The 20,063-nt window shown below is 58.4% G+C and overlaps 2 protein-coding genes and 2 long non-coding RNA genes across 4 annotated transcripts; 3 read left to right on the top strand and 1 right to left on the bottom strand.

Moving 5' to 3' along the window:
* Positions 1-11: 11 nt before the first annotated feature.
* On the top strand, positions 12-2,165 carry LOC138682878 (uncharacterized). Its single transcript, XR_011322774.1, has 2 exons — positions 12-773; positions 831-2,165. It is a non-coding gene; the product is annotated as an uncharacterized lncRNA (long non-coding RNA).
* Positions 2,166-2,692: 527 nt separating this feature from the next.
* Positions 2,693-14,067, bottom strand: CCHCR1 (coiled-coil alpha-helical rod protein 1). Its single transcript, XM_069774405.1, has 15 exons — positions 14,009-14,067; positions 12,920-12,962; positions 12,769-12,829; positions 12,015-12,393; positions 11,480-11,563; positions 10,398-10,535; positions 9,997-10,107; positions 9,176-9,261; positions 8,736-8,848; positions 8,232-8,295; positions 7,874-7,941; positions 7,595-7,665; positions 7,375-7,417; positions 7,126-7,236; positions 2,693-2,957 (listed from the first exon to the last, which is right to left on the bottom strand). Exons 2-14 carry the CDS (start codon positions 12,951-12,953, stop codon positions 7,151-7,153), a joined length of 1,338 nt encoding a protein of 445 aa, XP_069630506.1. The 5' UTR covers positions 12,954-12,962; positions 14,009-14,067; the 3' UTR covers positions 2,693-2,957; positions 7,126-7,150.
* Positions 14,068-14,330: 263 nt separating this feature from the next.
* LOC138682580 (uncharacterized) lies at positions 14,331-15,419 on the top strand. The gene is made up of 3 exons (XR_011322667.1): positions 14,331-14,448; positions 14,713-14,945; positions 15,067-15,419. It is a non-coding gene; the product is annotated as an uncharacterized lncRNA (long non-coding RNA).
* Positions 15,420-16,071: 652 nt separating this feature from the next.
* On the top strand, positions 16,072-19,807 carry LOC138682871 (uncharacterized). The gene is made up of 3 exons (XM_069774399.1): positions 16,072-16,089; positions 16,712-17,103; positions 19,220-19,807. Exons 2-3 carry the CDS (start codon positions 16,713-16,715, stop codon positions 19,669-19,671), a joined length of 843 nt encoding a protein of 280 aa, XP_069630500.1. The 5' UTR covers positions 16,072-16,089; position 16,712; the 3' UTR covers positions 19,672-19,807.
* The last annotated feature ends 256 nt before the right edge of the window (positions 19,808-20,063 follow it).

Raw genomic sequence — 20,063 nt, 5'->3', positions numbered from 1 at the left:
GGGGGGGGAATGGTTTAGGGTCTGGCGCAGTTCAGGCACTGGTCCCAGTTTAGGGCTCTCATCCCAGTTCAGGCTCTGGTCGCAGTTTAGGGCTCTGGTTCCAGTTCAAGTTCTGGTCCCAGTTCAGGGCTCTCGTCCCAGTTCAGGGCTCTCATCCCAGTTCAGGCTCTGGTTCCAGTTTAGGGCTCTCATCCCAGTTTGAGCTCTGGTCCCAGTTCAGGGCTCTCATCCCAGTTCAGGCTCTGGTTCCAGTTTAGGGCTCTCATCCCAGTTTGAGCTCTGGTCCCAGTTCAGGGCTCTCATCCCAGTTCAGGGCTCTCGTCCCAGTTTAGGACTCTCATCCCAGTTCAAGTTCTGGTCCCAGTTCAGGGCTCTCGTCCCAGTTCAGGGCTCTCATCCCAGTTCAGGCTCTGGTTCCAGTTTAGGGCTCTCATCCCAGTTTGAGCTCTGGTCCCAGTTCAGGGCTCTCATCCCAGTTCAGGGCTCTCGTCCCAGTTTAGGACTCTCATCCCAGTTCAAGTTCTGGTCCCAGTTCAGGGCTCTCGTCCCAGTTCAGGGCTCTCATCCCAGTTCAGGCTCTGGTTCCAGTTTAGGGCTCTCATCCCAGTTTGAGCTCTGGTCCCAGTTCAGGGCTCTCATCCCAGTTCAGGGCTCTCATCCCAGTTCAGGCTCTGGTTCCAGTTTAGGGCTCTCATCCCAGTTTGAGCTCTGGTCCCAGTTCAGGGCTCTCGTCCCAGTTCAGGCTCTCATCCCAGTTTAGGGCTCTGGTCCCAGTTTAGGGCTCTCATCCCAGTTCGAGCTCTGGTCCCAGTTCAGGGCTCTGGTCCCAGTTTAAGGCTCTCATCCCAGTTTGAGCACTGGTCCCAGTTCAGGCTCTCATCCCAGTTCGAGCTCTGGTCCCAGTTTAGGGCTCTGGTCCCAGTTCAGGGCTCTCGTCCCAGTTTAGGGCTCTCATCCCAGTTCAGGGCTCTTGTTCCAGTTCAGGCTCTGGTCCCAGTTTAGGGCCCTGGTTCCAGTTCAAGCTCTGGTCCCAGCTCGAGCTCTGGTCCCAGTTTAGGGCTCTCATTCCAGTTCAGGCTGTACTGGTTCAAGCCCTGTACTGGTGTGGGGCCAGCTCCCAATTCAGGCCCTGTACTGGTTTGGGGCCGGCTCCCAGTTCAGGTTCTATACTGGTTTGGGGCCAGCTCCCACTTAAGGCCAGTTCCTAGTTCAGGCCCTGTACTGGTTTGGGGCCAGCTCCCAGTTCAGGTCATGTACTGGTTTGGGCCAGCTTGTAGTTAAGGCCAGCTCCCAGTTCAGGCCCTGTACTGGTTTGGGCCCAGTTCCCAGTTAAGACCCTGTACTGGTCTGTGGCCAGCTCCCAGTTCAGGTCGTGTACTGGTTTGGGGCCAGCTCCCAGTTAAGGCCAGCTCCCAGTTCAGGTCGTGTACTAGTTTGGGGCCAGCTCCCAGTTAAGGCCAGCTCCCAGTTCAGGTCGTGTACTGGTTTGGGGCCAGCTCCCAGTTAAGGCCAGCTCCCAGTTCAGGTCGTGTACTAGTTTGGGGCCAGCTCCCAGTTAAGGCCAGCTCCCAGTTCAAGCCCTGTACTGGTTTGGGGCCAGCTCCCAGTTAAGGCCAGCTCCCAGTTCAAGCCCTGTACTGGTTTGGGGCCAGCTCCCAGTTAAGGCCAGCTCCCAGTTCAGGTCGTGTACTGGTTTGGGGCCAGCTCCCAGTTAAGGACGCCCTCACCTCAGGTTCCGATCCCAGCCCTCATCTTACTTCCGCTTCTTCACCCGCCAATCAGTGCACGCAGAGAGGGAGCGCAGTAGCCAATGGCGGTGCCTGGAGTGGGAGGGGCGTTGCCGTAGTGACCACACTGCGGACCGGCCGGGTCGCCATGGCAACGGGTGACCATGGCAACGGGTGACCATGGCAACGGGAACGGGCGCTCCCGGGTCCTTCTGCCCGCTGCAGCCACGCCGGGACCCCAGTGTCCCCCCCCAGGACCCTCCTGTCCTTGGGGAGATCCCTCCCCCCCCAATACTGCAGGGACACTCGTGTCCCCAAGTGCCACCCCCAACAGGACACGGTTCCACCGGTGATGTCACTCCATGGGGTTTAATGGGCTGAAACGGTGCAAAAAAGGGTCAAAGCTGTAAAAAGAAATAAAGTGTTAGGTCATTGGGATGGAGAGAAGCAGTAAGTGACTGGGCCGAACTGGTGCTGCCACCTGGGAGGTGACACAGGGTGACGTGGGGGTCCCACCAGTGCCAAACTGGGATGGCACTGTCATCTACAGGGTGACACATGGGGATGTGGGGTCCCACCAGTGCCAGACTAGTCCAAACTGGGGTGGCACTGCCACCTGAGAGGTGACATGGGGGTCCCACTAGTGCCAAAGTGGGATGGGAATGTCACCTCTGGGGTGATGTGGGGGTCCCACCAGTGCCAAAGTGGGATGGGACTGCCATCTATGGGGTGACACATGGGGTCCCACCAGCCAAACTGGGATGGCACTGTCATCTACTGCATGACACACAGGGACATGGGTTCCCACCAGTGCCAAACTGGTCCCCATTCCTGGATACACCCTACCGACACCTATACAAAAGGTGGGTGCGTGTGGGTGGGTGGACACCTCGGTTCCTGCTGCCCCACCGGTGGGTTCTGGGTACATTGGGTCTTCGTGTCCACGTTACAGTGGAGGGACATGATGACCAACTAATTCGGTTTCCTTACTTATCCATCAAGATTCCTGTGAGGGAATGACACATTTCCCCATGGAAGAGTTTGGATTGTCCATCATCTGAAGATTCTTGTCTTTTTAGATGTTCTCCACATCTTCTCTGGATGTTAACACCTCACTGGGTGTTAACAAAGCTCCCGGGAACACTTGCTACACTTTCTAGGTGGATACTCTCCATAGGATGAAGGTTCAACAACAGCTTTCCACTTACTCATCCAGGAGGTCAATCGTTCCTAGGGAGGGAGAAAGACAACCAAGGTTTTGGGTTGCATGCAAATCTCAGGAATGAGTTATCTCGCTACCACCATTTCCCATATTCCTTTCCCTCAAAAGTGTGTTTTCCCACCCAGCAATTCCCAAGGGATGGGTGTTGATTCCTTGCCCACTCTCCTGGATGCCTGGAGGTGGTCAAAGCATCCTGCTGGTGTTGGGTCAGCACATGAACCTCTCTATAGTGGACTACCCATAGGAGTCTGCTGTGAGTTCAACACTTGTATGGCCTCCCATAAGCTCCTCACCTAATTAGTGTCATTGTTTTGCCATTTGAGTTGTTGGTTAATCAACCCCTTCCAGCTTTCCACCGCTCCATTCCTCAGAGCTTGGTAGGGTTTCAAAGTCCACTTAACTCCATGCTCAAGCCACCATTTCTCTCCTCCTTTTAAAAGGTCAGCCATTATGTCCTGCGGTGTCGGCTACACACCAAACCATCGGTTTAATCCTGCCGTGGCGCCTGGTGGGTAAAACATTACCCAAACTCGTTACTCTTTCAACTCCGGTTGTAAATTTCCATCCTTCAGAGGTTGGTGTCATGGGGGAGATTGAGTCGACTGACCAAGTGTCCCAAAGGACTTGCCCTTCCCAAGTGACTTTTGATAACTCCTCCTCCCATTACCAAATCCATGAGTGGTCACTGGTGGGACCACTTGTGGCTTAGAGATTGGCCAACATGGTCCTGCCGCATGATGATACAGGTCCGTGTCCCCCCACCATTTGTGGAGCCATTCAGCCATCCAATACTCAAGCTAGAAGAAAATCCTGCCACGTTTCTACTGGTGGTCGCTCGTATCAGTCCATCTGGCCACCCCAGTCGTATTTTTTTGGTGTGCAGCTACATGCCCTATAGCAGTAGGACAGGAGATGGTGATGCGGTATCTTTGTTCCCAATATTTTCTTCTCTGTATGTCTCCATTCCCCATCTGCCAGTTGCGTTTTGCCGAATCTCCCTGCCATTGCGTAGCACCAGCCCATACATATATGGTCCATACGTATGTAGTCCATATGCCATTTCTAAGAGCTAATACTTGTCTGCTGGTTGAGCAGAACCTTCTACTTGCTCCATTACCACAAGTCCATCAGCCACAGATCCAGCAGCAGCCGTTCCTTGCCGTTCACCTAGTGTTTTATGAGCGCTCCCATCAGTCAGACACCATGCGGTTGGTGGAGGTTGAGTTCAGGAGCATCCTGGGTAGGAGAACATGGAGGCTCCACGTATTCAGTGGCCGCTGCTATGTGCTCCATAGGTTCAGCAACTTTATTCTCCTTGGTCAAGCTACCTGTGATGGATATACAGTCCCAGCTCTGTACAGTGGTCTTAGGTGCTACACCTAAAGGTGGTGGCTTAACATTGAAGAGGTTTAAGAGGAGGTATTGGCACATGGAACGTTAAACTTCTACATTGAGTTGAAGGTTCGGTTGCTCCCAACCCTTCGTAACCTGCTAGAACCTCTTCAGAGGCTGAGGAACTGTGCTGAGCCCTCTGCCATGAGTTGGAGCTACTCAGAGGTCCCTGTTGACATAGGCCTACCAATATCCCATCTTTCCCACCTGGATATGCAGTGAGAGGGGCTGCATAGGGTGGAAGGGGCCCCATGACACATTCATATTGACCTTTACAAGCTCCAGGGCCTCTTCACGTGGTGCAGTCCATGCCCAGACTGCATTTTTCTTGAGTAAGTTACAGAGTGGTCAAGTTATTCTATGAAATCCTGGAGTATGTGTCCTCCAAAATCCTAAAGTCCCTGTCACACACGCAACTCCTTTATTCTCAGGGACAGGTTAACTCTTGGATTTCTTGTAGGACCTCAGCAAGAGCCATTTTCCTCCCACCTCTCCATCTGACTCCCCAAAACGTTACTTCCCAGCTGGGTCCTTATTTCTTTCCTTCCTCTACCTCAATTAACTGTTGGTGTGGTATAATCACCTCCCCAGCCCATCCCACAACTTCTGCTGGGCATCTGCCTACTAAAACATCATCTATATGTTAGTCACCACTTGCCATTAATTTTCTTTACTGGTCATACCAGAGAGCTGGAGGGCGATGAGACTCGACAACCTTCTTCCAGCTCTTTTATCAACCCAGGAACAGGACAATAAACATCAGAAGGTTAATTTGTATCATGGAATATTAACTATCTTGTTGTGGGGTAGAGGAGCAGCAGTTGGCAACAGATTTGTAACTCCGCAGGTGTCCTTATCTACCATCGGTATTTGGGCTCCTGTGTCAACGAGGAATGCTCAACGAGGAATGCTGTACGTGGCAATTATTAACCATGACCATCACCTCAGGACTTGGATCCTCAGCAGTAGGAGCAGCGGCCGTGACTGCTTCCACCAAACTGCGCCTCGACACTGGTTTCCTGTAGATTCCCAGTCTAGGTTTAAGTGCTGATGGATTCGGGTCTATCACCGAGCTCGCATCCTCTGGTTCCCATCGTTATCCCTGTAAATCCCACAGCGTCACCCCCATCTCCTGACACAGATCTCAGAGCACCATGACAAGAAGTTAATGAGGGGAAACCCAGGCACTAGAAGGGGAGTTGGCAGCTCATTGAACTGACTCGGAGAGAGCCCCTTATCCGAACGTATTTCCCATCATCTCTGTGAGTGCTTCCCCATTTTCCCCTTGTGTTTTGCATGGAGACAGACCGTCTCTTTTTTATTCTGTTTATTTTAGCAGAGGTTCTCACCTGTTTTTTATCCCATGGGGTGCAGAGTGGTAAATCTACTAGCATACATTGAAGGACCAGAAAATAATTATATTCTTGGAAAATAACACCATTTAAGCCTGTCTGAACGGCTAAAGCTAATGATTTCTTAGCTCCAAGCTTTTCCCCCCCATGATCAGTGGGATGCAGAGCGCATCCTCTGCCCAAATTCGTAAAGGACTCGGAATATTTGGCCCTGTGGTATCCAGTACTCCTGGACTCGATGCTAATGGTGGAGCTTTAGCGGGGCTAAGGTGGAAGTGGTTGGGTCCAGCTGTCCAGATCCGTGTCAGCCCCTCCACAGGTGTTTCTGCTGGGTTACTTCAGTGTCTCTCCCCCGATCAATTAATTGGAGACAAGTTTTGTGCCCCTGTGGGCACGCTCTGTTGTTCAACTTTAATTATGGCTGCCAAGAGGGCAAGGAATCATCCTCATTATTACCCGCAAATCTGCTCGTTTCCAGATATCCCAATCATCATCATCCACAGCACAATGAACTTGAACCGGGTCTAAAGTCACTTCCACCCACCTCCTCCTGCCCTCTTCACCTTCGGCAATTATCTGGGGCTGAAGTTTTGACTTGAGCAATCTAATTTGCATTTTTAAGTGCTTAGACTTCACTTCCTCATTTTCCTCTTCCAACTCATCAGTCATATCCCTCGCTCCTCCAAGACAACTGCCCAGTCACCAGCACACGGCATCTTCTCCTTTTCCCTTCTCTAACCCACACAATGCTAGTCATTTGCTGAATTCCTGCCAAATATTACCGGGACCCAGCCAACGGCTCTCAGTCTGGGATAAATCCCTCTTGGGATTTCACCATCCCTCTTCCTTCAATTTTTCTCCCGGTTGATGCCGCTCAGCATCTGTTTTTTCATTCTTTGCCAAGGCACGGACATGCACAAGTATCTCTGCTCACACCACAGCAGTCACGTCAAGTAGCTCCACTGGGATGTGTCCAGGAGAGATGCTACTTCTGACATCACTAACATGTCACAGCCCGTTTGCATCTCTCAAAATACTCTGTCAATTAAACTTGAGGAGCTCGTTAAGAAATATAACAAACAAACAAGGGCTCAATCCCCTGTGCACGGAGTAGTTTATCACCTGACTTTGCTTATTCACCACTCAAGTTGTGAGGTTTCATCACTTAGAGCTTGTTAATTCGTTTATTTGTGCATCTATGAGCAAAACGAGTCGCCCAGGTGATGATGCGAGCCCTCATCCTTCCTCTGGCGCGAAGCCAGCGTCCCCAGTGTCCCCCCAGGACACGCGGCATGAGCTATGTTAGCCCTAACCTGAGCAGGAGCTGAGTGACATCTGGGAAGTGACACAGGGTGACATGTGGGTCACACCAGTGCTAGACTGGGCCAGACTGGTCCCCTCTCCACTGGCTAGGGTGGTGGAGGAGACTCACCTGGATGCCTGGGTCCGCAGTGGGGTCAGGGGGGGTCACCACTGTCCCCATCGTCCCCGAGGATGGCGGCGCCCAGGGCCTGCAGCTGCGTCACGAGGGAGCTCAGCGCCGCTGGGGGGACATGAGGGGACACTGAGGGACATTGAGGGGCACCCAGGCGTATCACAGGACACTGGGAGGGACACAGGGACATGGGGACAGCAGGGGGGATATGGAAACACCCACAGGTGCCACATGGGCTGGACCTACCTCTGCTGGAGGGATGCCCCATCCTGTCCTCATGGGGGGAGGCCTGGGGGTGACATGAGGGGTGACACAGGGACAGCAGCCACCCCTGTCCCCAAGTGCCCTCCCAGACCAGTGCCCCCCCTTCTCACCCCTTCCCTGTGCCACCTCCAATGTCTCCAGCCCTGCCATGCCCCCTCTCTGTGTCCCCCACATCCCCACCCATGTCCCCAGACCACCTCACCTTGTCCCACATCACCTCCTCCTTTGTCACCCAGCCGTGTGTCACCTCCTCAGCCACCCCCGAGGCCACCGCTGCGGGGACAGGAACAGGCCGCAGTGGGGACACGGCAGCCAGCACTCACCCGCAGGGGCACAGGGTGGCACTGGGTCCCCATGGTGTCCTCAGTGTGTCCCCTGGCACCTGCCTGGTGTCCTCTTGTGTCCCACCAGCGATGTCCCCTGCCCAGTGTCCTCCCCACCAAGTGCACGCCCAAAGTGTCCCCAGCGCATCCCCACTCACCGCTGCGCCGGACCCTGGCCATTGTCCCCGCGAGCAGATGGGTGCTGCCTGTCACCTCGGCCACCGGGCTGGAGACAGTGTCACCATGTCACCCCCGGCCCCACACCTGGTTCAGGGCCATTAGGGTGGGGACAGGGCCACCATGTCACCCCTGGAGTCCCCAAGAGCAGGGACGGGGTTCCCTGCCACCCATGGGGACCCAAAGTCACTCCCAGGGTCCAAATATCCCCCCCAGTGTCCCCATGCTACCCTTGTGGCATGTCACCCATGGGGTTCCCTCCCACCCTCAGGGTCCCCTGGTGTCCTTCAACACCTCCAAAGTGGACCCAGGCATCCGGGCCCCTCTCCCGTCACTCACTCGTCCCCCACTGGGTCCCGCTGCCACCACGGCCGGTCCAAGGCCACCGCCGGGGCCACCAGCCCTGAGAACAGGGGACAGGGTGAGTCCAGGGCCACCCACTGCAGAGAAAGGGTGATGGTGGCATCGGGGCCACCCTATTCCTGTCCTCACACCTTGTCCTGTCCCCATCCCCACATCCTCATCTCTGTGTCCTTGTCCCTCCCCTGTCCCCATATCTCCATCCCTGTCCCCATGTCCCCCTCCCTGTTCCCAGGTCCCTCTTCCTGTCCCCATGTCCCCTTCCTCTCCCCACTCCTGTGCCTCCGTGTCCCCACATCTCCCTCCCCGTGTCCCCATCCCTACCCCCCCCATCCCTGTGTCCCCATCCCCATGTCTCCCTCCTTGTCCCCATGTCCCCTTTCCCGTTCCCATGTCCCCCTCCCCTCCTCACCTCTGTGCCCCCTGTCTCCACGTCTCCCTCCCTGTGTCCCCATCCCCATGTCTCTCTCCCCATCCCTGTACCCTGGAGGACACGGAGCCGCTCTCCCGCCCGGCGCAGGCGGGCACTGAGGGTGACCATGGTCCCGGTGGCTGCTGTCACCTCAGCCTCGCGTGCTGTCACCACCCCAGCCAGCCTGGGGGCCACAGGGGACAGGGGAGTCATGACACAGGGACAGGACCAGCAGTGATGTGGAAACAGGGACACTGGTGACCTCCCAGTGTCCCCCTCCCAGTATCCCCCAGATGCCTCTCAGTTAATTCCCAGTTCCCTCCTAGTGTTCCCAGTGCCTCCCAGTATTTCCCCAGCCCCTATCCTAGTCCCCCCCAGCATCACCCCAGTCCCTCCCACTCCCCCCTCCCCCCCCCCCCCCCCCCAGTTTCTTCCCTGTTCCCCCCCATCCCTCTTGGTGCTCAATTCCCCCACAGGCCCTCTTAGTGCCCCCCCAGTCCTGTCCCAGTACCTGGCAGCCGCCCGGGCCAGTCCCCCCAGTGCCTCCTCAGCTGCTTCTGCCCGTCCCTGCTGCTGCATCACCTCCTGCGCCAGGCGCTGGGAAAAGTGCCACCACATCCCCAACGTGTCCCCAAGCCCTCCCGTGTCCCCAGCATGTCCTCACTCTGGGTCACCTGCCTGGTCAGATACTGGGACACTGCTCACCGGTCACCGATGTCACCAGCATGTCCCCAACCCCTCCCCAAGTGACCCGCTGTGATGTCTCCAGTGTGTCCCCACACCACCCCCAATCCATTCCTGTGTCCCCAGCACATCCCCAGCATGGCCTGGACATGTCTCCCTCTGTGTCCCCATGTCCCCAGCATACCCCCATGTCCCCAGCATGGCCCCACATGTCCCATACATATCTCCAGTGTGTCCCCCGTGTCCCCAGCAGACCCCCACATGTCCTGTGCGTGTCCCCAGAAGGTCCCCCTTTACCCCATGCGCGTCCCCAGTGTGTCCTCATATGTCCTGATCATGTCCTTCCATGTCCCCAGCAGGTCCCTGTTTCCCCAATCTGTCCCTGTATGTCCCATGCACATCCCCATATAGCCCATGCATGTCCTCAGCAGCTCCCCATATGTTCCACACATGTCCCCTCATTTCCCGAGCCGGTCCCACGCGTGTCCCCAACAAGTCCCCATATGTCCCACATCTTTCACTGTGTCCCCAGCAGGTCCCCATATGTCCCATGTGTCCCTAGCAGGTCTCCATATGTCCCACGTGTGTTGCCCTGTGTCCCCAGCAGGTCCCCATACATCCCAAGTGTCCCCCCATGTCCCTGCTGACCTTGGCGTCCCGACGCTGCAGCTCAGCGGTGGCCGCCCTCTCGTGCAGACTCAGCTCCAGCCGTGTCACCCGGCGCGTCCCCGCTGCCACCGCCGCCCCCAGCGTCCCCACCTGAGGAACCCAGGTGTTTGGGAGAGTGCCAGGAGGGACCCAGGCATCCAGGAGATGCCCCCAAAGGGAAACAGGTGACCCCCGGAAGGGACCCAGGCATTCAGGAGACCCTCCAAAGGGAAACGGGTGACCCCCAGAAGGGACCCAGGCATCCAGGAAACTCCCCAACCCCGCTAAAAGGGACTCAGGAATGCCCCTGGGAAGGACACAGGTGTCTAGGCACCCCCCAACCTCCCTAGATGGGACCCAGGTGCCACCCCCAGGAGGGATCCAGAAGTCCAGGCACCCACCTGTGCCTGCAGCACCCGCTGCGCCTCCTCCTGCACCCGCAGCTGCACCAGGAGGGCAAAGACCTTCTCCCGCCAGCGCCCCAGAAGTGCCTGCAGCCGGGGGGGGGCCACTGCCACGGGCACCCCGGGGGGGGGCAGCTGGGGGGTGAGAGGTGGAGGTGTGGGTGCTCTGGGGCCCTCCCCACCACCCCCAGGACCCCGCCCCACAAGTCCCTGCGTAGCCCTGTTGCCCTCCAGAACCCTCTGTGGCACCCTAGGGACCCCCCATTGCTCTCCAGCGGCACCTCACAGCACCCTAGGGCTCCCCGGCACCCAAAACCCCCCTCAGTGGCACCCTATGGCACCCCAGGGTCCCCCAGCACCCCTAGTCACGCCACTGTCCCTGTGCCCCACCCTGTGGAACCGAAAGGCCTCCCCATTGCTCCCCAGGGGCACCTCACAGCACCTAGGGTTCCCCCAGCAACCCAAAAGAATCCCACATGGCACTCTATGGAACCTCAGGGGGCTCCAACTCCCCCCAAATCCCAGACCCTCCCCCAGTATCTTGGGTCGCCCCATCACACACCAAGAACACCCCCTGCCACTCCAAAGCCACTCCAGCACTCCAAAAGCTCCCCCAGGGCACCCTATGGCACCCCAAGACCCTCTAGAACCCCCTCCCCTCAAGCACCATTGCCCCCCGCAGCACCTCAGGGATACCCTGGACCCCCCCAGAGCACCCCAGGACTCCCCCTTACTCCCTGGGTTGCCCCATTGCTCCCCAAGACCCCCTGTGGTACCCTATGACCTCCCATTGCTCCCCAGGGACACCTCACAGCACCCTAGAGCTCCCCCAGCACCCCAAAAGCCCCCCCAGTGGCACCCTATGGCACCCCAAAGCATCCCAGGACCCCCCCCAGCACCCCAGCCCCCCTCCCCTGAATCATCTCAGGAGCCCCCAGGGTCCCCCCTGGCACCCAAGAAGCACCTCACACCACCCCAGCCACCCCCTAGCACCCCAAAGGGCCCCCCAAGAGCACCCTATGCCCCCCTGCCCCCCTAAAAGCCCCTCCAAGGGCACCCTGTGGCCCCCCCAGCCCCACCTCACGGCCCAGCTCGCGCTCCTGCAGGGTCAGGATGTGGCCGAGGGCACTGAGCCGGGCCTGGAACAGCACCTGGGCCTGGCACTGGGAGGAATGGGGACAGTGTGGAGACACCGCAGGGGTATCGGGACACCGTGGGGACAGTGGGAACGGGGACATCCTGGGGAGAGGGGACACCATGAGAACAGGGTGACAACCTGGGGACACCAAAGAGACACGGGAACATTCTGGGGACACCGGACATTGGGACACGCTGGGGACACCAAAGGGACAGGGGACATACTGGGCACACTGCAGGGACGTCCTGTGGACGGGGCCACCATGTCACCACCACTGTGGGGACATCCTGGGGACAGGGAGACACCCTGGGGACACCAGAGGGACAGGGGACATGGGGACGTCCTGGGGACACAATGGGGAGAAGGCACAGGGCCACCATGTCCCCCCTCACCATGGGGACACCCTGGGGACAGGGCCACCATGTCCCCAAGGGGAGGGGACCCGGCCCCCAGGGGACCCAGACATCCAGGCTCACCTCCTCCAGGGGCTGCCCCCCATCAGACTCTACCCCCTGGGTTTGACCACGCCTCCTCTCAGCATCAAGCTCTGCCTCCAGGGTCTGACCACGCCTCCTCTCAGTCTCAAGCTCCACCTCCAGGGCTTGGCCACGCCTCCTCTCAGCATCAAGCTCTGCCTCCAGGGCCTGGCCACGCCTCCTCTCAGCATCAAGCTCTGCCTCCAGGGCCTGGCCACGCCTCTTCTCAGCATCAAGCTCCACCTCCAGGGCCTGGCCACGCCTCTTCTCAGCATCAAGCTCCACCTCCAGGGCTTGGCCACGCCTCTTCTCAGCATCAAGCTCTGCCTCCAGGGCTTGGCCACGCCTCTTCTCAGCATCAAGCTCCGCCTCCAGGGGCCTGCCAAAGGGGACCTAGGTGTCCAGGCTCTGGGGGTTACTGGGAGGGTTAGTGGGGGGTTACTGGTAACACTAGGGGGTTACTGAGAGCACTGGAAGGGGAGACTGGGGGATTGCAGAGAACACTGAGAGCTACTGGGAAGGTTAGTGGGGGATTACTGGGAACATTGGGGTGTTACTGGGAACACTGGAAGGGGAGACTGGGGGATTACAGGGAGCACTGAGGGTTACTGGGAGCACTGGGAGAGGGAAACTGGGAGATTACAGGGAGCACTGGGAGAGGGAAACTGGGAGATTACAGGGAGCACTGCGGGGGTAACTGGGAGATTACAGGGAGGGTAACCAGGAGGTTACTGGGAGCACTGGGGGTCCTTACCTGGTGCTGGGACTGGGGGGGCGGAGCACGAAGTGCGACGGGGGGACGAGGCCCCTCAGACCTGGGGGGTGGGAAGGATCCGGGTGTCCGGGGGGGGACCCAGGTGTCGGGGGGGGTGCGGGGAGGGGGGACCCAGGTGTTGGGGGCTCACCAGTGCCTGGCGGCTCCAGGTGACTCTCGGCCATTGGTGGCACCTTGGGGGGGGCAACTCCCAGTAAGTCCCAGTAACCCCATCATGGGCCCAGTACCTCCCTATTCCCAGTCCCGGTACCTCCCAGTAACCACCCCATGGCCCCAGTTAACTCCAAGTAACCCCCCCATGCCCAGACCCAGTACCTCCCAGTAGCCTCCAGTTAGGGCCTGTTCACCTCTCCTCACATTCCCAGTATCCTCCAGCCTCAATGACTCCCAGTAACCACCAGTGACTCCCAGTTCCCGCCTGGTTCCCGTAAACCCCTAGTAACTCCCAGTTCCAACCTGCCATGGAACCAGTGACTCCCAGTCCCACCCCCCACCCCAACACCCCCATTAACCCCCAGTGGCTCCCAATTCACTGACAGGCCCTCCAGCCCCAGGGACTCCCAGTACCCCTCCCCCCCTCCCAGTGGCTCCCAGTAGACCCCCATTCATCCCATCGTGGTCCCAGGGGGTCCCAGTACACCCAGTAGCTGCCTCCCTCATATTCCCAGTGACTCCCAGTACACTCCAACACACTCCCAGTAATTCCCAGTAGCCCCCAGTGGCTCCCCACTCCCCCCATCATAGTCCCAGTGGCTCCCAGGATGCCTAGTGACCCCCAGTAACCGTCTCTTCATATTCCCAGTGACTCCCAGTTCCCCCACACACACTCCCAGTAATTCCCAATAGCTCCCAGTGGCTCCTCATTCCCCCCATCATGGTCCCAGGGGGCCCCAGTACACCCAGTAACCCCCTCCCTCGTATTCCCAGTACACTCCAACACTTCCAGTAATTCCCACTAGCCCCCACTAACTCCTCAGTCCCTCCCTCACATTCCCAGTAACTCCCAGTTCAACCCACGCAGATCCTCCCAGTATCTCCCAGCAGGTCCCCACTGCCCCCCTCAAGGTCCCAGTGTCTCCCAGTTCCCCCAGTAACTGCCCCCTCATATCCTCAGTGTCTCCCAGTTCCCCCTCCTTACTCCCAGTAACTCCCAGTGGCCCCCCATTTCCCCTCCCCACGGTCCCAGGGGCTCCCACTAACTCCCAGTACCTCCCAGTACCACCAAAGCCCCGTCTCCCTTCACAACCGCGCGGCGCACGCCGGGAACGCGCCGCCACCACTCTCCCCCTCCGCCCGGCATAGCCAATCAGGGCGCTGCACTGAGCGAAGAGTCCGCCCCCTACCCCAGAGGCGGGAAAGTATCAACCAATGAGAGGCGGCGCCGCGCAGGTCCCACCTCCACGCTGGCCAATGAAAGGCTGCGCCTGGGCGTGGGGGGCGGTGCATAGAACGCGGCGGCTCGTCCCGCCCCCTCACGGAGGCTCCGCCAATCAGAGCTCGAGGGGTGGGGCCTGGGGTAAAGCGGGGGCTTTGAGGGGGTTAAATCTGGGCCTGGGGTGGTAAGTGGGGTCCCAAGGGGGTAAATGGGAGTCCTGAGGGGGTAAATCTGAGCCCTGAGGGCACAAAGGAAGCCCCGAGGGTGTAAATCTGAGCTATGGGGTGTAAATCTGGGCCCTGAGGGGTTAAATCTGGGCTCTGGGGGCATAAAGGGGGTTCTGAGGGGCTAAATCTGTGCCCTGAGGGGTAAATCTGGGCCCTGAGGGGGTAAATCAGGGCCCTGGAGGTGTTAATCAGGGCCTGAGGGGGTAAATCTAGGCCTGGGGTGGTAAGTAGGGTCCCGAGGGGGCAAATGGGAGCTCTGATGGGTAAATCTGAGCTCTGTGGGCACAAAGGGAGTGCTGAGGGGTAAATCTGGCCTCCGAGGGTGTAAATCTGAGCCCTGAGGGCACAAAGGAAGCCCCGAGGGTGTAAATCTGAGCCCTGGGGGGTAAATCTGGGCTCCAAGTGATATAGTAAGAGTTGAAAGATCAAGAAAATGAGAATGAGCAGGAGGGAGTCATGAGCAATCACAAAGCTTAATTAAATGTTTGATGAATTTATGATCTTGCTGAGAAGGCACAAGCAGAGGCCTTGCTTGATAGATAGGTCTGGAAAAGGTAAGAACTCCTGTCCTTGTTCTCGTCCTTGTAGATAATTTAGCTTAAACTAGCCATATGGTTTTACATCACAAATGAAAACTTAGATAATAAGAACACTAACAAGCATTTTTTTTTTTAGGGACTAATGTGCATTCTTTAGGATAAGATGTACCAAAACATGTAAAGGACCATACTGCGCAGAACCACCTGAGGAGAGTCAAGTAGCAGACAAGTGGGGAAGACTACGGAAGACCACCAGAGGACTCCTGAAGACCACCAGAGACCTTCAATGCGCCTGCGTAAAGGGCATTTGCATATACTAATAGCTTCCCGGAAAACTAATGAATATGTATAACATTTCTTGGAAATCTAGTGAATATGTATGTGGAACATGTACTTAACCTGCACAATTAGGCCTGATGGTGTGCATGATAGGTGCAGCGATCCCCCCTGCATCCAGCGCTGCAATAAAGAATGCCTGCTTTCTAAAACTCCAAAATCGAGGCTTAGAGAGTTTCTTCAGCCAGCTTTTCGGTATCACAAGGGTGTAAATCTGTACCCTGAGGGCATAAAGGGGTCCTGAGGGGGTAAATGGGAGCCCTGAGGGGGCAAATCTGAGCCCTGAGGGGTAAATTTGAACCCTGAGGGCACAAAGGGAGTGCAGAGTGGGTAAATCTGGACTCCAAGGGGGTAAATCTGGTCCCTGGGGGCATAAAGAGAGTCCTGAGGGGGTAAATCTGAGCCCTGAGGGCGTAAATCTGGCCCCTGAGAGCATAAAGGGAGCCCTGAGGGGTAAATCTGGGCTCCAAGGGGATAAATGTGAGCTCTGAGGGGTAAATCTGAGCCCTGAGGGGTAAATCTGGGCTCCAAGGGGATATATCTGAGCCCTGAGGGGTAAATCTGGGCTCCAAGGGGGTAAATCTGTGCTCTGGAGTGTGAGTCTGGGCCCTGAGGGGTGAATCTGGGTTCTGGCATGCAAATTTTGGCCCCGGGGGCATTAAACCTTGGCCCTGGGGTAGTAAACGGGGGGTTCTGAGGGGTGACAGGGCCCGGGCACCCAGGTCGCTCCCATCACCCCGGAAGACTGGATCCCTTGTGGGTGGGAGTGGCAGTGACGTAGGTGCCACTGTCTGTTGTGACGGTATCCAAGGGGCACAGGGAGGTAGGTGCTGGGAGGGGGTCCCCACATTCGGATGCCTGGGTCCCTTGAGGGGGGGATCCCAGGGGTGGGAGGGGGAGCTGGGGGCAAGGGGGTTGGGAACCACACCCAGACGCCCGGGTCCCTCCGTGGTTGTGGAAAAGGGAAGTTGAAAACTTCCTGCCCCCGGACGCCTGGGTGCCTCGGAACGGCGATGGCGGCTGCGCCCGGATGCCTGGGTGCCTTGGAGTGCTGATGGTGGTCCCACCCGGACGCCTGGGTCCCTCTTCTAGGGGTGTGTGTCCCTTCCCAGCACACGTGGGTCCCTGGGGAGGGTGCCATCCCCGGATGCCTGAGTCCCGTCCCCCCTGGGACACCTGGATCCCTCGTGATGGTAGTCCCACCCAAATGCCTGGGTCCCTCCTGGATGCCTGGGTCCCTCTTCTAGGGTGTGTGTCCCCTCCCAGGACACGTGGGTCCCTGGACAGGGTCCCATCCCCGGACACCTGGGTTCCCAGGGAGGGTTTTCCCACCCCGACACCTGGGTCCCATCCCCGGATGCCTGGGTCCCTCTTATCTCTATTGTGGGGTTGGGGAGGCCTCCCCTGCCTGGATGTCCCCACCTGGATGCCTGGGTCGCCCGCAGGATGTCATCTCCACCACTGTCCCTGGCGGTGGGCTCGGCCACGGTGGCCTCGGGACGGGTGCTGCAGGCACTGGGGGAGCTGGCGGAGGCGCTGGGAACACCGGGAACGGTGGCAAAGGTGTTGGCAGAGGCGAAGGTGGTGCTGAGCGAGGCGGAGGTGGTGCTGGAGAGGCTGCAGACGGCGCTGGAGGACACGATGGCGGCGGCAGCAATGATGCCGCCACCAACAGTGGGGCTCAATGCCGAAGGGCTCTACCGGGCTCTGGGGACGGCCGCCGATGCCAGCGCTTCCGAGCTAGAGCGGGAACTGTGCCGGAATCGCCGGCGTCGCTGGGGTCTGTGGGTGGCCCGGAGTGTTTCCCTGGTGCTGCTGCTTGTCTGTGCCCCCCTGTGTGAGTATGGACCAGTATAGGCCAGAATGGACCAGTTCAGAGCAGTAGGGAGCCCTACAGATCCACCTGGACCAGTAACGCCAGAAGAGAATCTTACAGACCAGTAGGAAGCTTTACAGGCTAGTAGAGACTTTATCTTGCCCTGGCCAGTATGGACCAGAATGGACCAGAATGGACCAGTTCAGACCAGTAGGGAGCCCTACAGTTCTGCTTGGACCAGTAATGCCTGTAGAGGTCCCTACAGACCAGTATGTACGAGCAGGGAGCCCGACAGACCAGTAGGGACCAGTTTAGACCAGTAGGTACCATAAGAAACCCCTGTAGAGCAGTAAAGACCAGTATGGACCAGTAGGAAGTTCTGTGGACCAGTAGAGACTTTCTCTTGCCCTGATCAGTATAGGCCAGAATGCACCAGTTCAGACCAGTAGAGAGCCATATGGGTCTGTTTGGATTAGTAATACCAGTAGAGAACCCTACAGACCAGTACAGATCAGTAGGGAGCCCTACAGACCAGTAGAGACTTTCCCCTGCCCTGATCAGTATAGGCCAGAATGCACCAGTTCAGACCAGTAGAGAGCCATATGGGTCTGTTTGGATTAGTAATACCAGTAGAGAACCCTACAGACCAGTACAGATCAGTAGGGAGCCCTACAGACCAGTAGAGACTTTCCCCTGCTCTGACTGGTATGGACCAGTTTAACCAGTAGGGACCGGTTCAGACCAGTAGGGAGCCCTATGGATCTTTTTGGATCAGTAATGCTAGTAGAGAACCCTACAGGCCAGTGGGGAGCAGTACAGACCAGTAAGGAGCTATACAGGCAAGTAGAGACTTTTCCCTGCCCTGGCCAGTATTGGGCCAGTTCAGACCAGTAAGGACCAGTAGGAAGCCCTAGAGATCTCTTGGCTCAGTAATATCAGTAGAGGACCCTACAGACCAGTAGGGACCAGTAGGAAACCCTACAGACTAGTAGAAGCTTTCCCCTGCTCTGACCAGTATAGACCAGTCTGGAGCTATGTGGGCCAGTAAGGAGCTCCACAGACCAGTTCAAACCAGTATATACCAGCAGGGACCGGTAGGAGCCACTGTAGACCAGTAAAGACCAGCACAATACCCTACAGACCAGTGTAGACCAGTATGGAGCTTCCCCTACCCCAATCAGTATGGACTGGGGGACACTGGGAGGGGACTGGGGACACTGGGAGGGGACTGGGGACATCAGGAGGGGTCTGGAACACTGGGAGGGGACACCAGGAGGCAACAGGGACACTGGAACAAGACTGGAGACCCTGGGATGAGGGAACTGGGGACACGGGGAGGGAATTGGGGACACTGGGAGGGAACTGGGACACTGGGAGGGGATGGGGACACTGGGATGGGGGACACAGGACACTGGAAGGGAAGTAGGACACTGGGAGGGGATGGAGACACCAGAAAGGGACAGGGACACCAGGACAAGACTGGGGACACTGGGATGGGAATGGGGACATTGGGAGGGGACTGGGGACAGCGGGAGGGGATGGGGACACTGGGATGGGACTGAGGACATTGGGAGGGGACTGGGACACCAGGAGGGGACAGGGACACCGGAACAAGACTGGGGACACTGGGATGGTGGACACCAGGAGGGGACTGGGGGCACTGGGAGAGAACTAAGACACCAGGAGGGGACTGGGACATAGTGATGGGGGACACCAGCAGGGGACAGGGGACACTGGGAGAGAACTGAGACACTGGGAGGGGACTGGGGACACTGGGATGGTGGACACCAGGAGGGGACTGGGGGCACTGGGAGAGAACTAAGACACCAGGAGGGGACTGGGACATAGTGATGGGGGACACCAGCAGGGGACAGGGGACACTGGGAGAGAACTGAGACACTGGGAGGGGACTGGGGACATTGGGATGGGGGACACCAGGAGGGGACTGGGGACACTGGGAGGGAACTGGGACACCGGGAGGAGATGGGGACATAGGGATGGGGGACACCAGGAGGGGACAGGGGACACTGGGGTGTGTGGACACCAGAAAGGGACAGGGACACCAGGACAAGACTGGGGACACTGGGAGGGGGCGAGGACACCAGGTGATGTCCCCGTCCCCCGGCTGTCCCCACAGTGTCCCTGGACATGGTGCGAGAGGCGCTGGGGGTGACTCAGGAGAGTCACCTCGTCCCCTGCCTGGCCACCTTCGCCCTTGTCAGCCAGGTGGCCCTGTGGGGCGCGGGGACATCCAAGCGTCACTTGGCCACCGCCGCCAGCCACCAGCGTCACCAAGCCGTTCGCTACCGCCGCCTGGCCCGGGACATCGCCGCTGCCGCCGCTGCCACCACCGAGGCCACCGAGGCCACCACCGCTGCCAATGCCACCCTGGGGATGCTGGAGGAGGTGGCCGGTCACCTGAAGACCCTGGTGGACGCTGTCACCCAGGACCTGGAGATGGCCAAAGGCTTCCCTGCCAGCGCCCGGGTCCTGGGGGACGTCGTGGTGGCCTTGGGGACAGTGATGGGGGACAAGGAGGGGATGCAGAGGTTGGCCCGGGCACTGGAGGCTCTGCCAGAGGCTGAGTAGGGATGGGGGATGGGGACACTGGGAGGGCCCTCCTCATCCTGGGGACAACCCGATGTCCCCTGTCCCATCTAGGGACACCCGGAGGGTCCTCCTCATCCTGGGGGCAACCTGATGTCCCCTGTCTCATCTGGGGACACCCGGAGGGTCCTCCTCATCCTGGGGGCAACCCGATGTCCCCTGTCCCATCTAGGGACACCCGGAGGGTCCTCCTCATCCTGGGGGCAACCTGATGTCCCCTGTCTCATCTGGGGACACCCGGAGGGTCCTCCTCATCCTGGGGACACCAGGATGTCCCTTCTCTGTCCTGGGGACACTGGGATGTCCCCTGTCCCACCTGAGGACACCTGGATGTCCCTCCTCCTGGGGACACCAGGGACACCAGGATGTCCCCT

This window comes from Haliaeetus albicilla, chromosome 29, assembly GCF_947461875.1.
Source record: "Haliaeetus albicilla chromosome 29, bHalAlb1.1, whole genome shotgun sequence".
NCBI lineage: Eukaryota > Metazoa > Chordata > Aves > Accipitriformes > Accipitridae > Haliaeetus > Haliaeetus albicilla.
The sequence above is the reverse complement of the archived record's forward strand: the minus strand, read 5'-3'. Positions and strand labels throughout refer to the sequence as shown.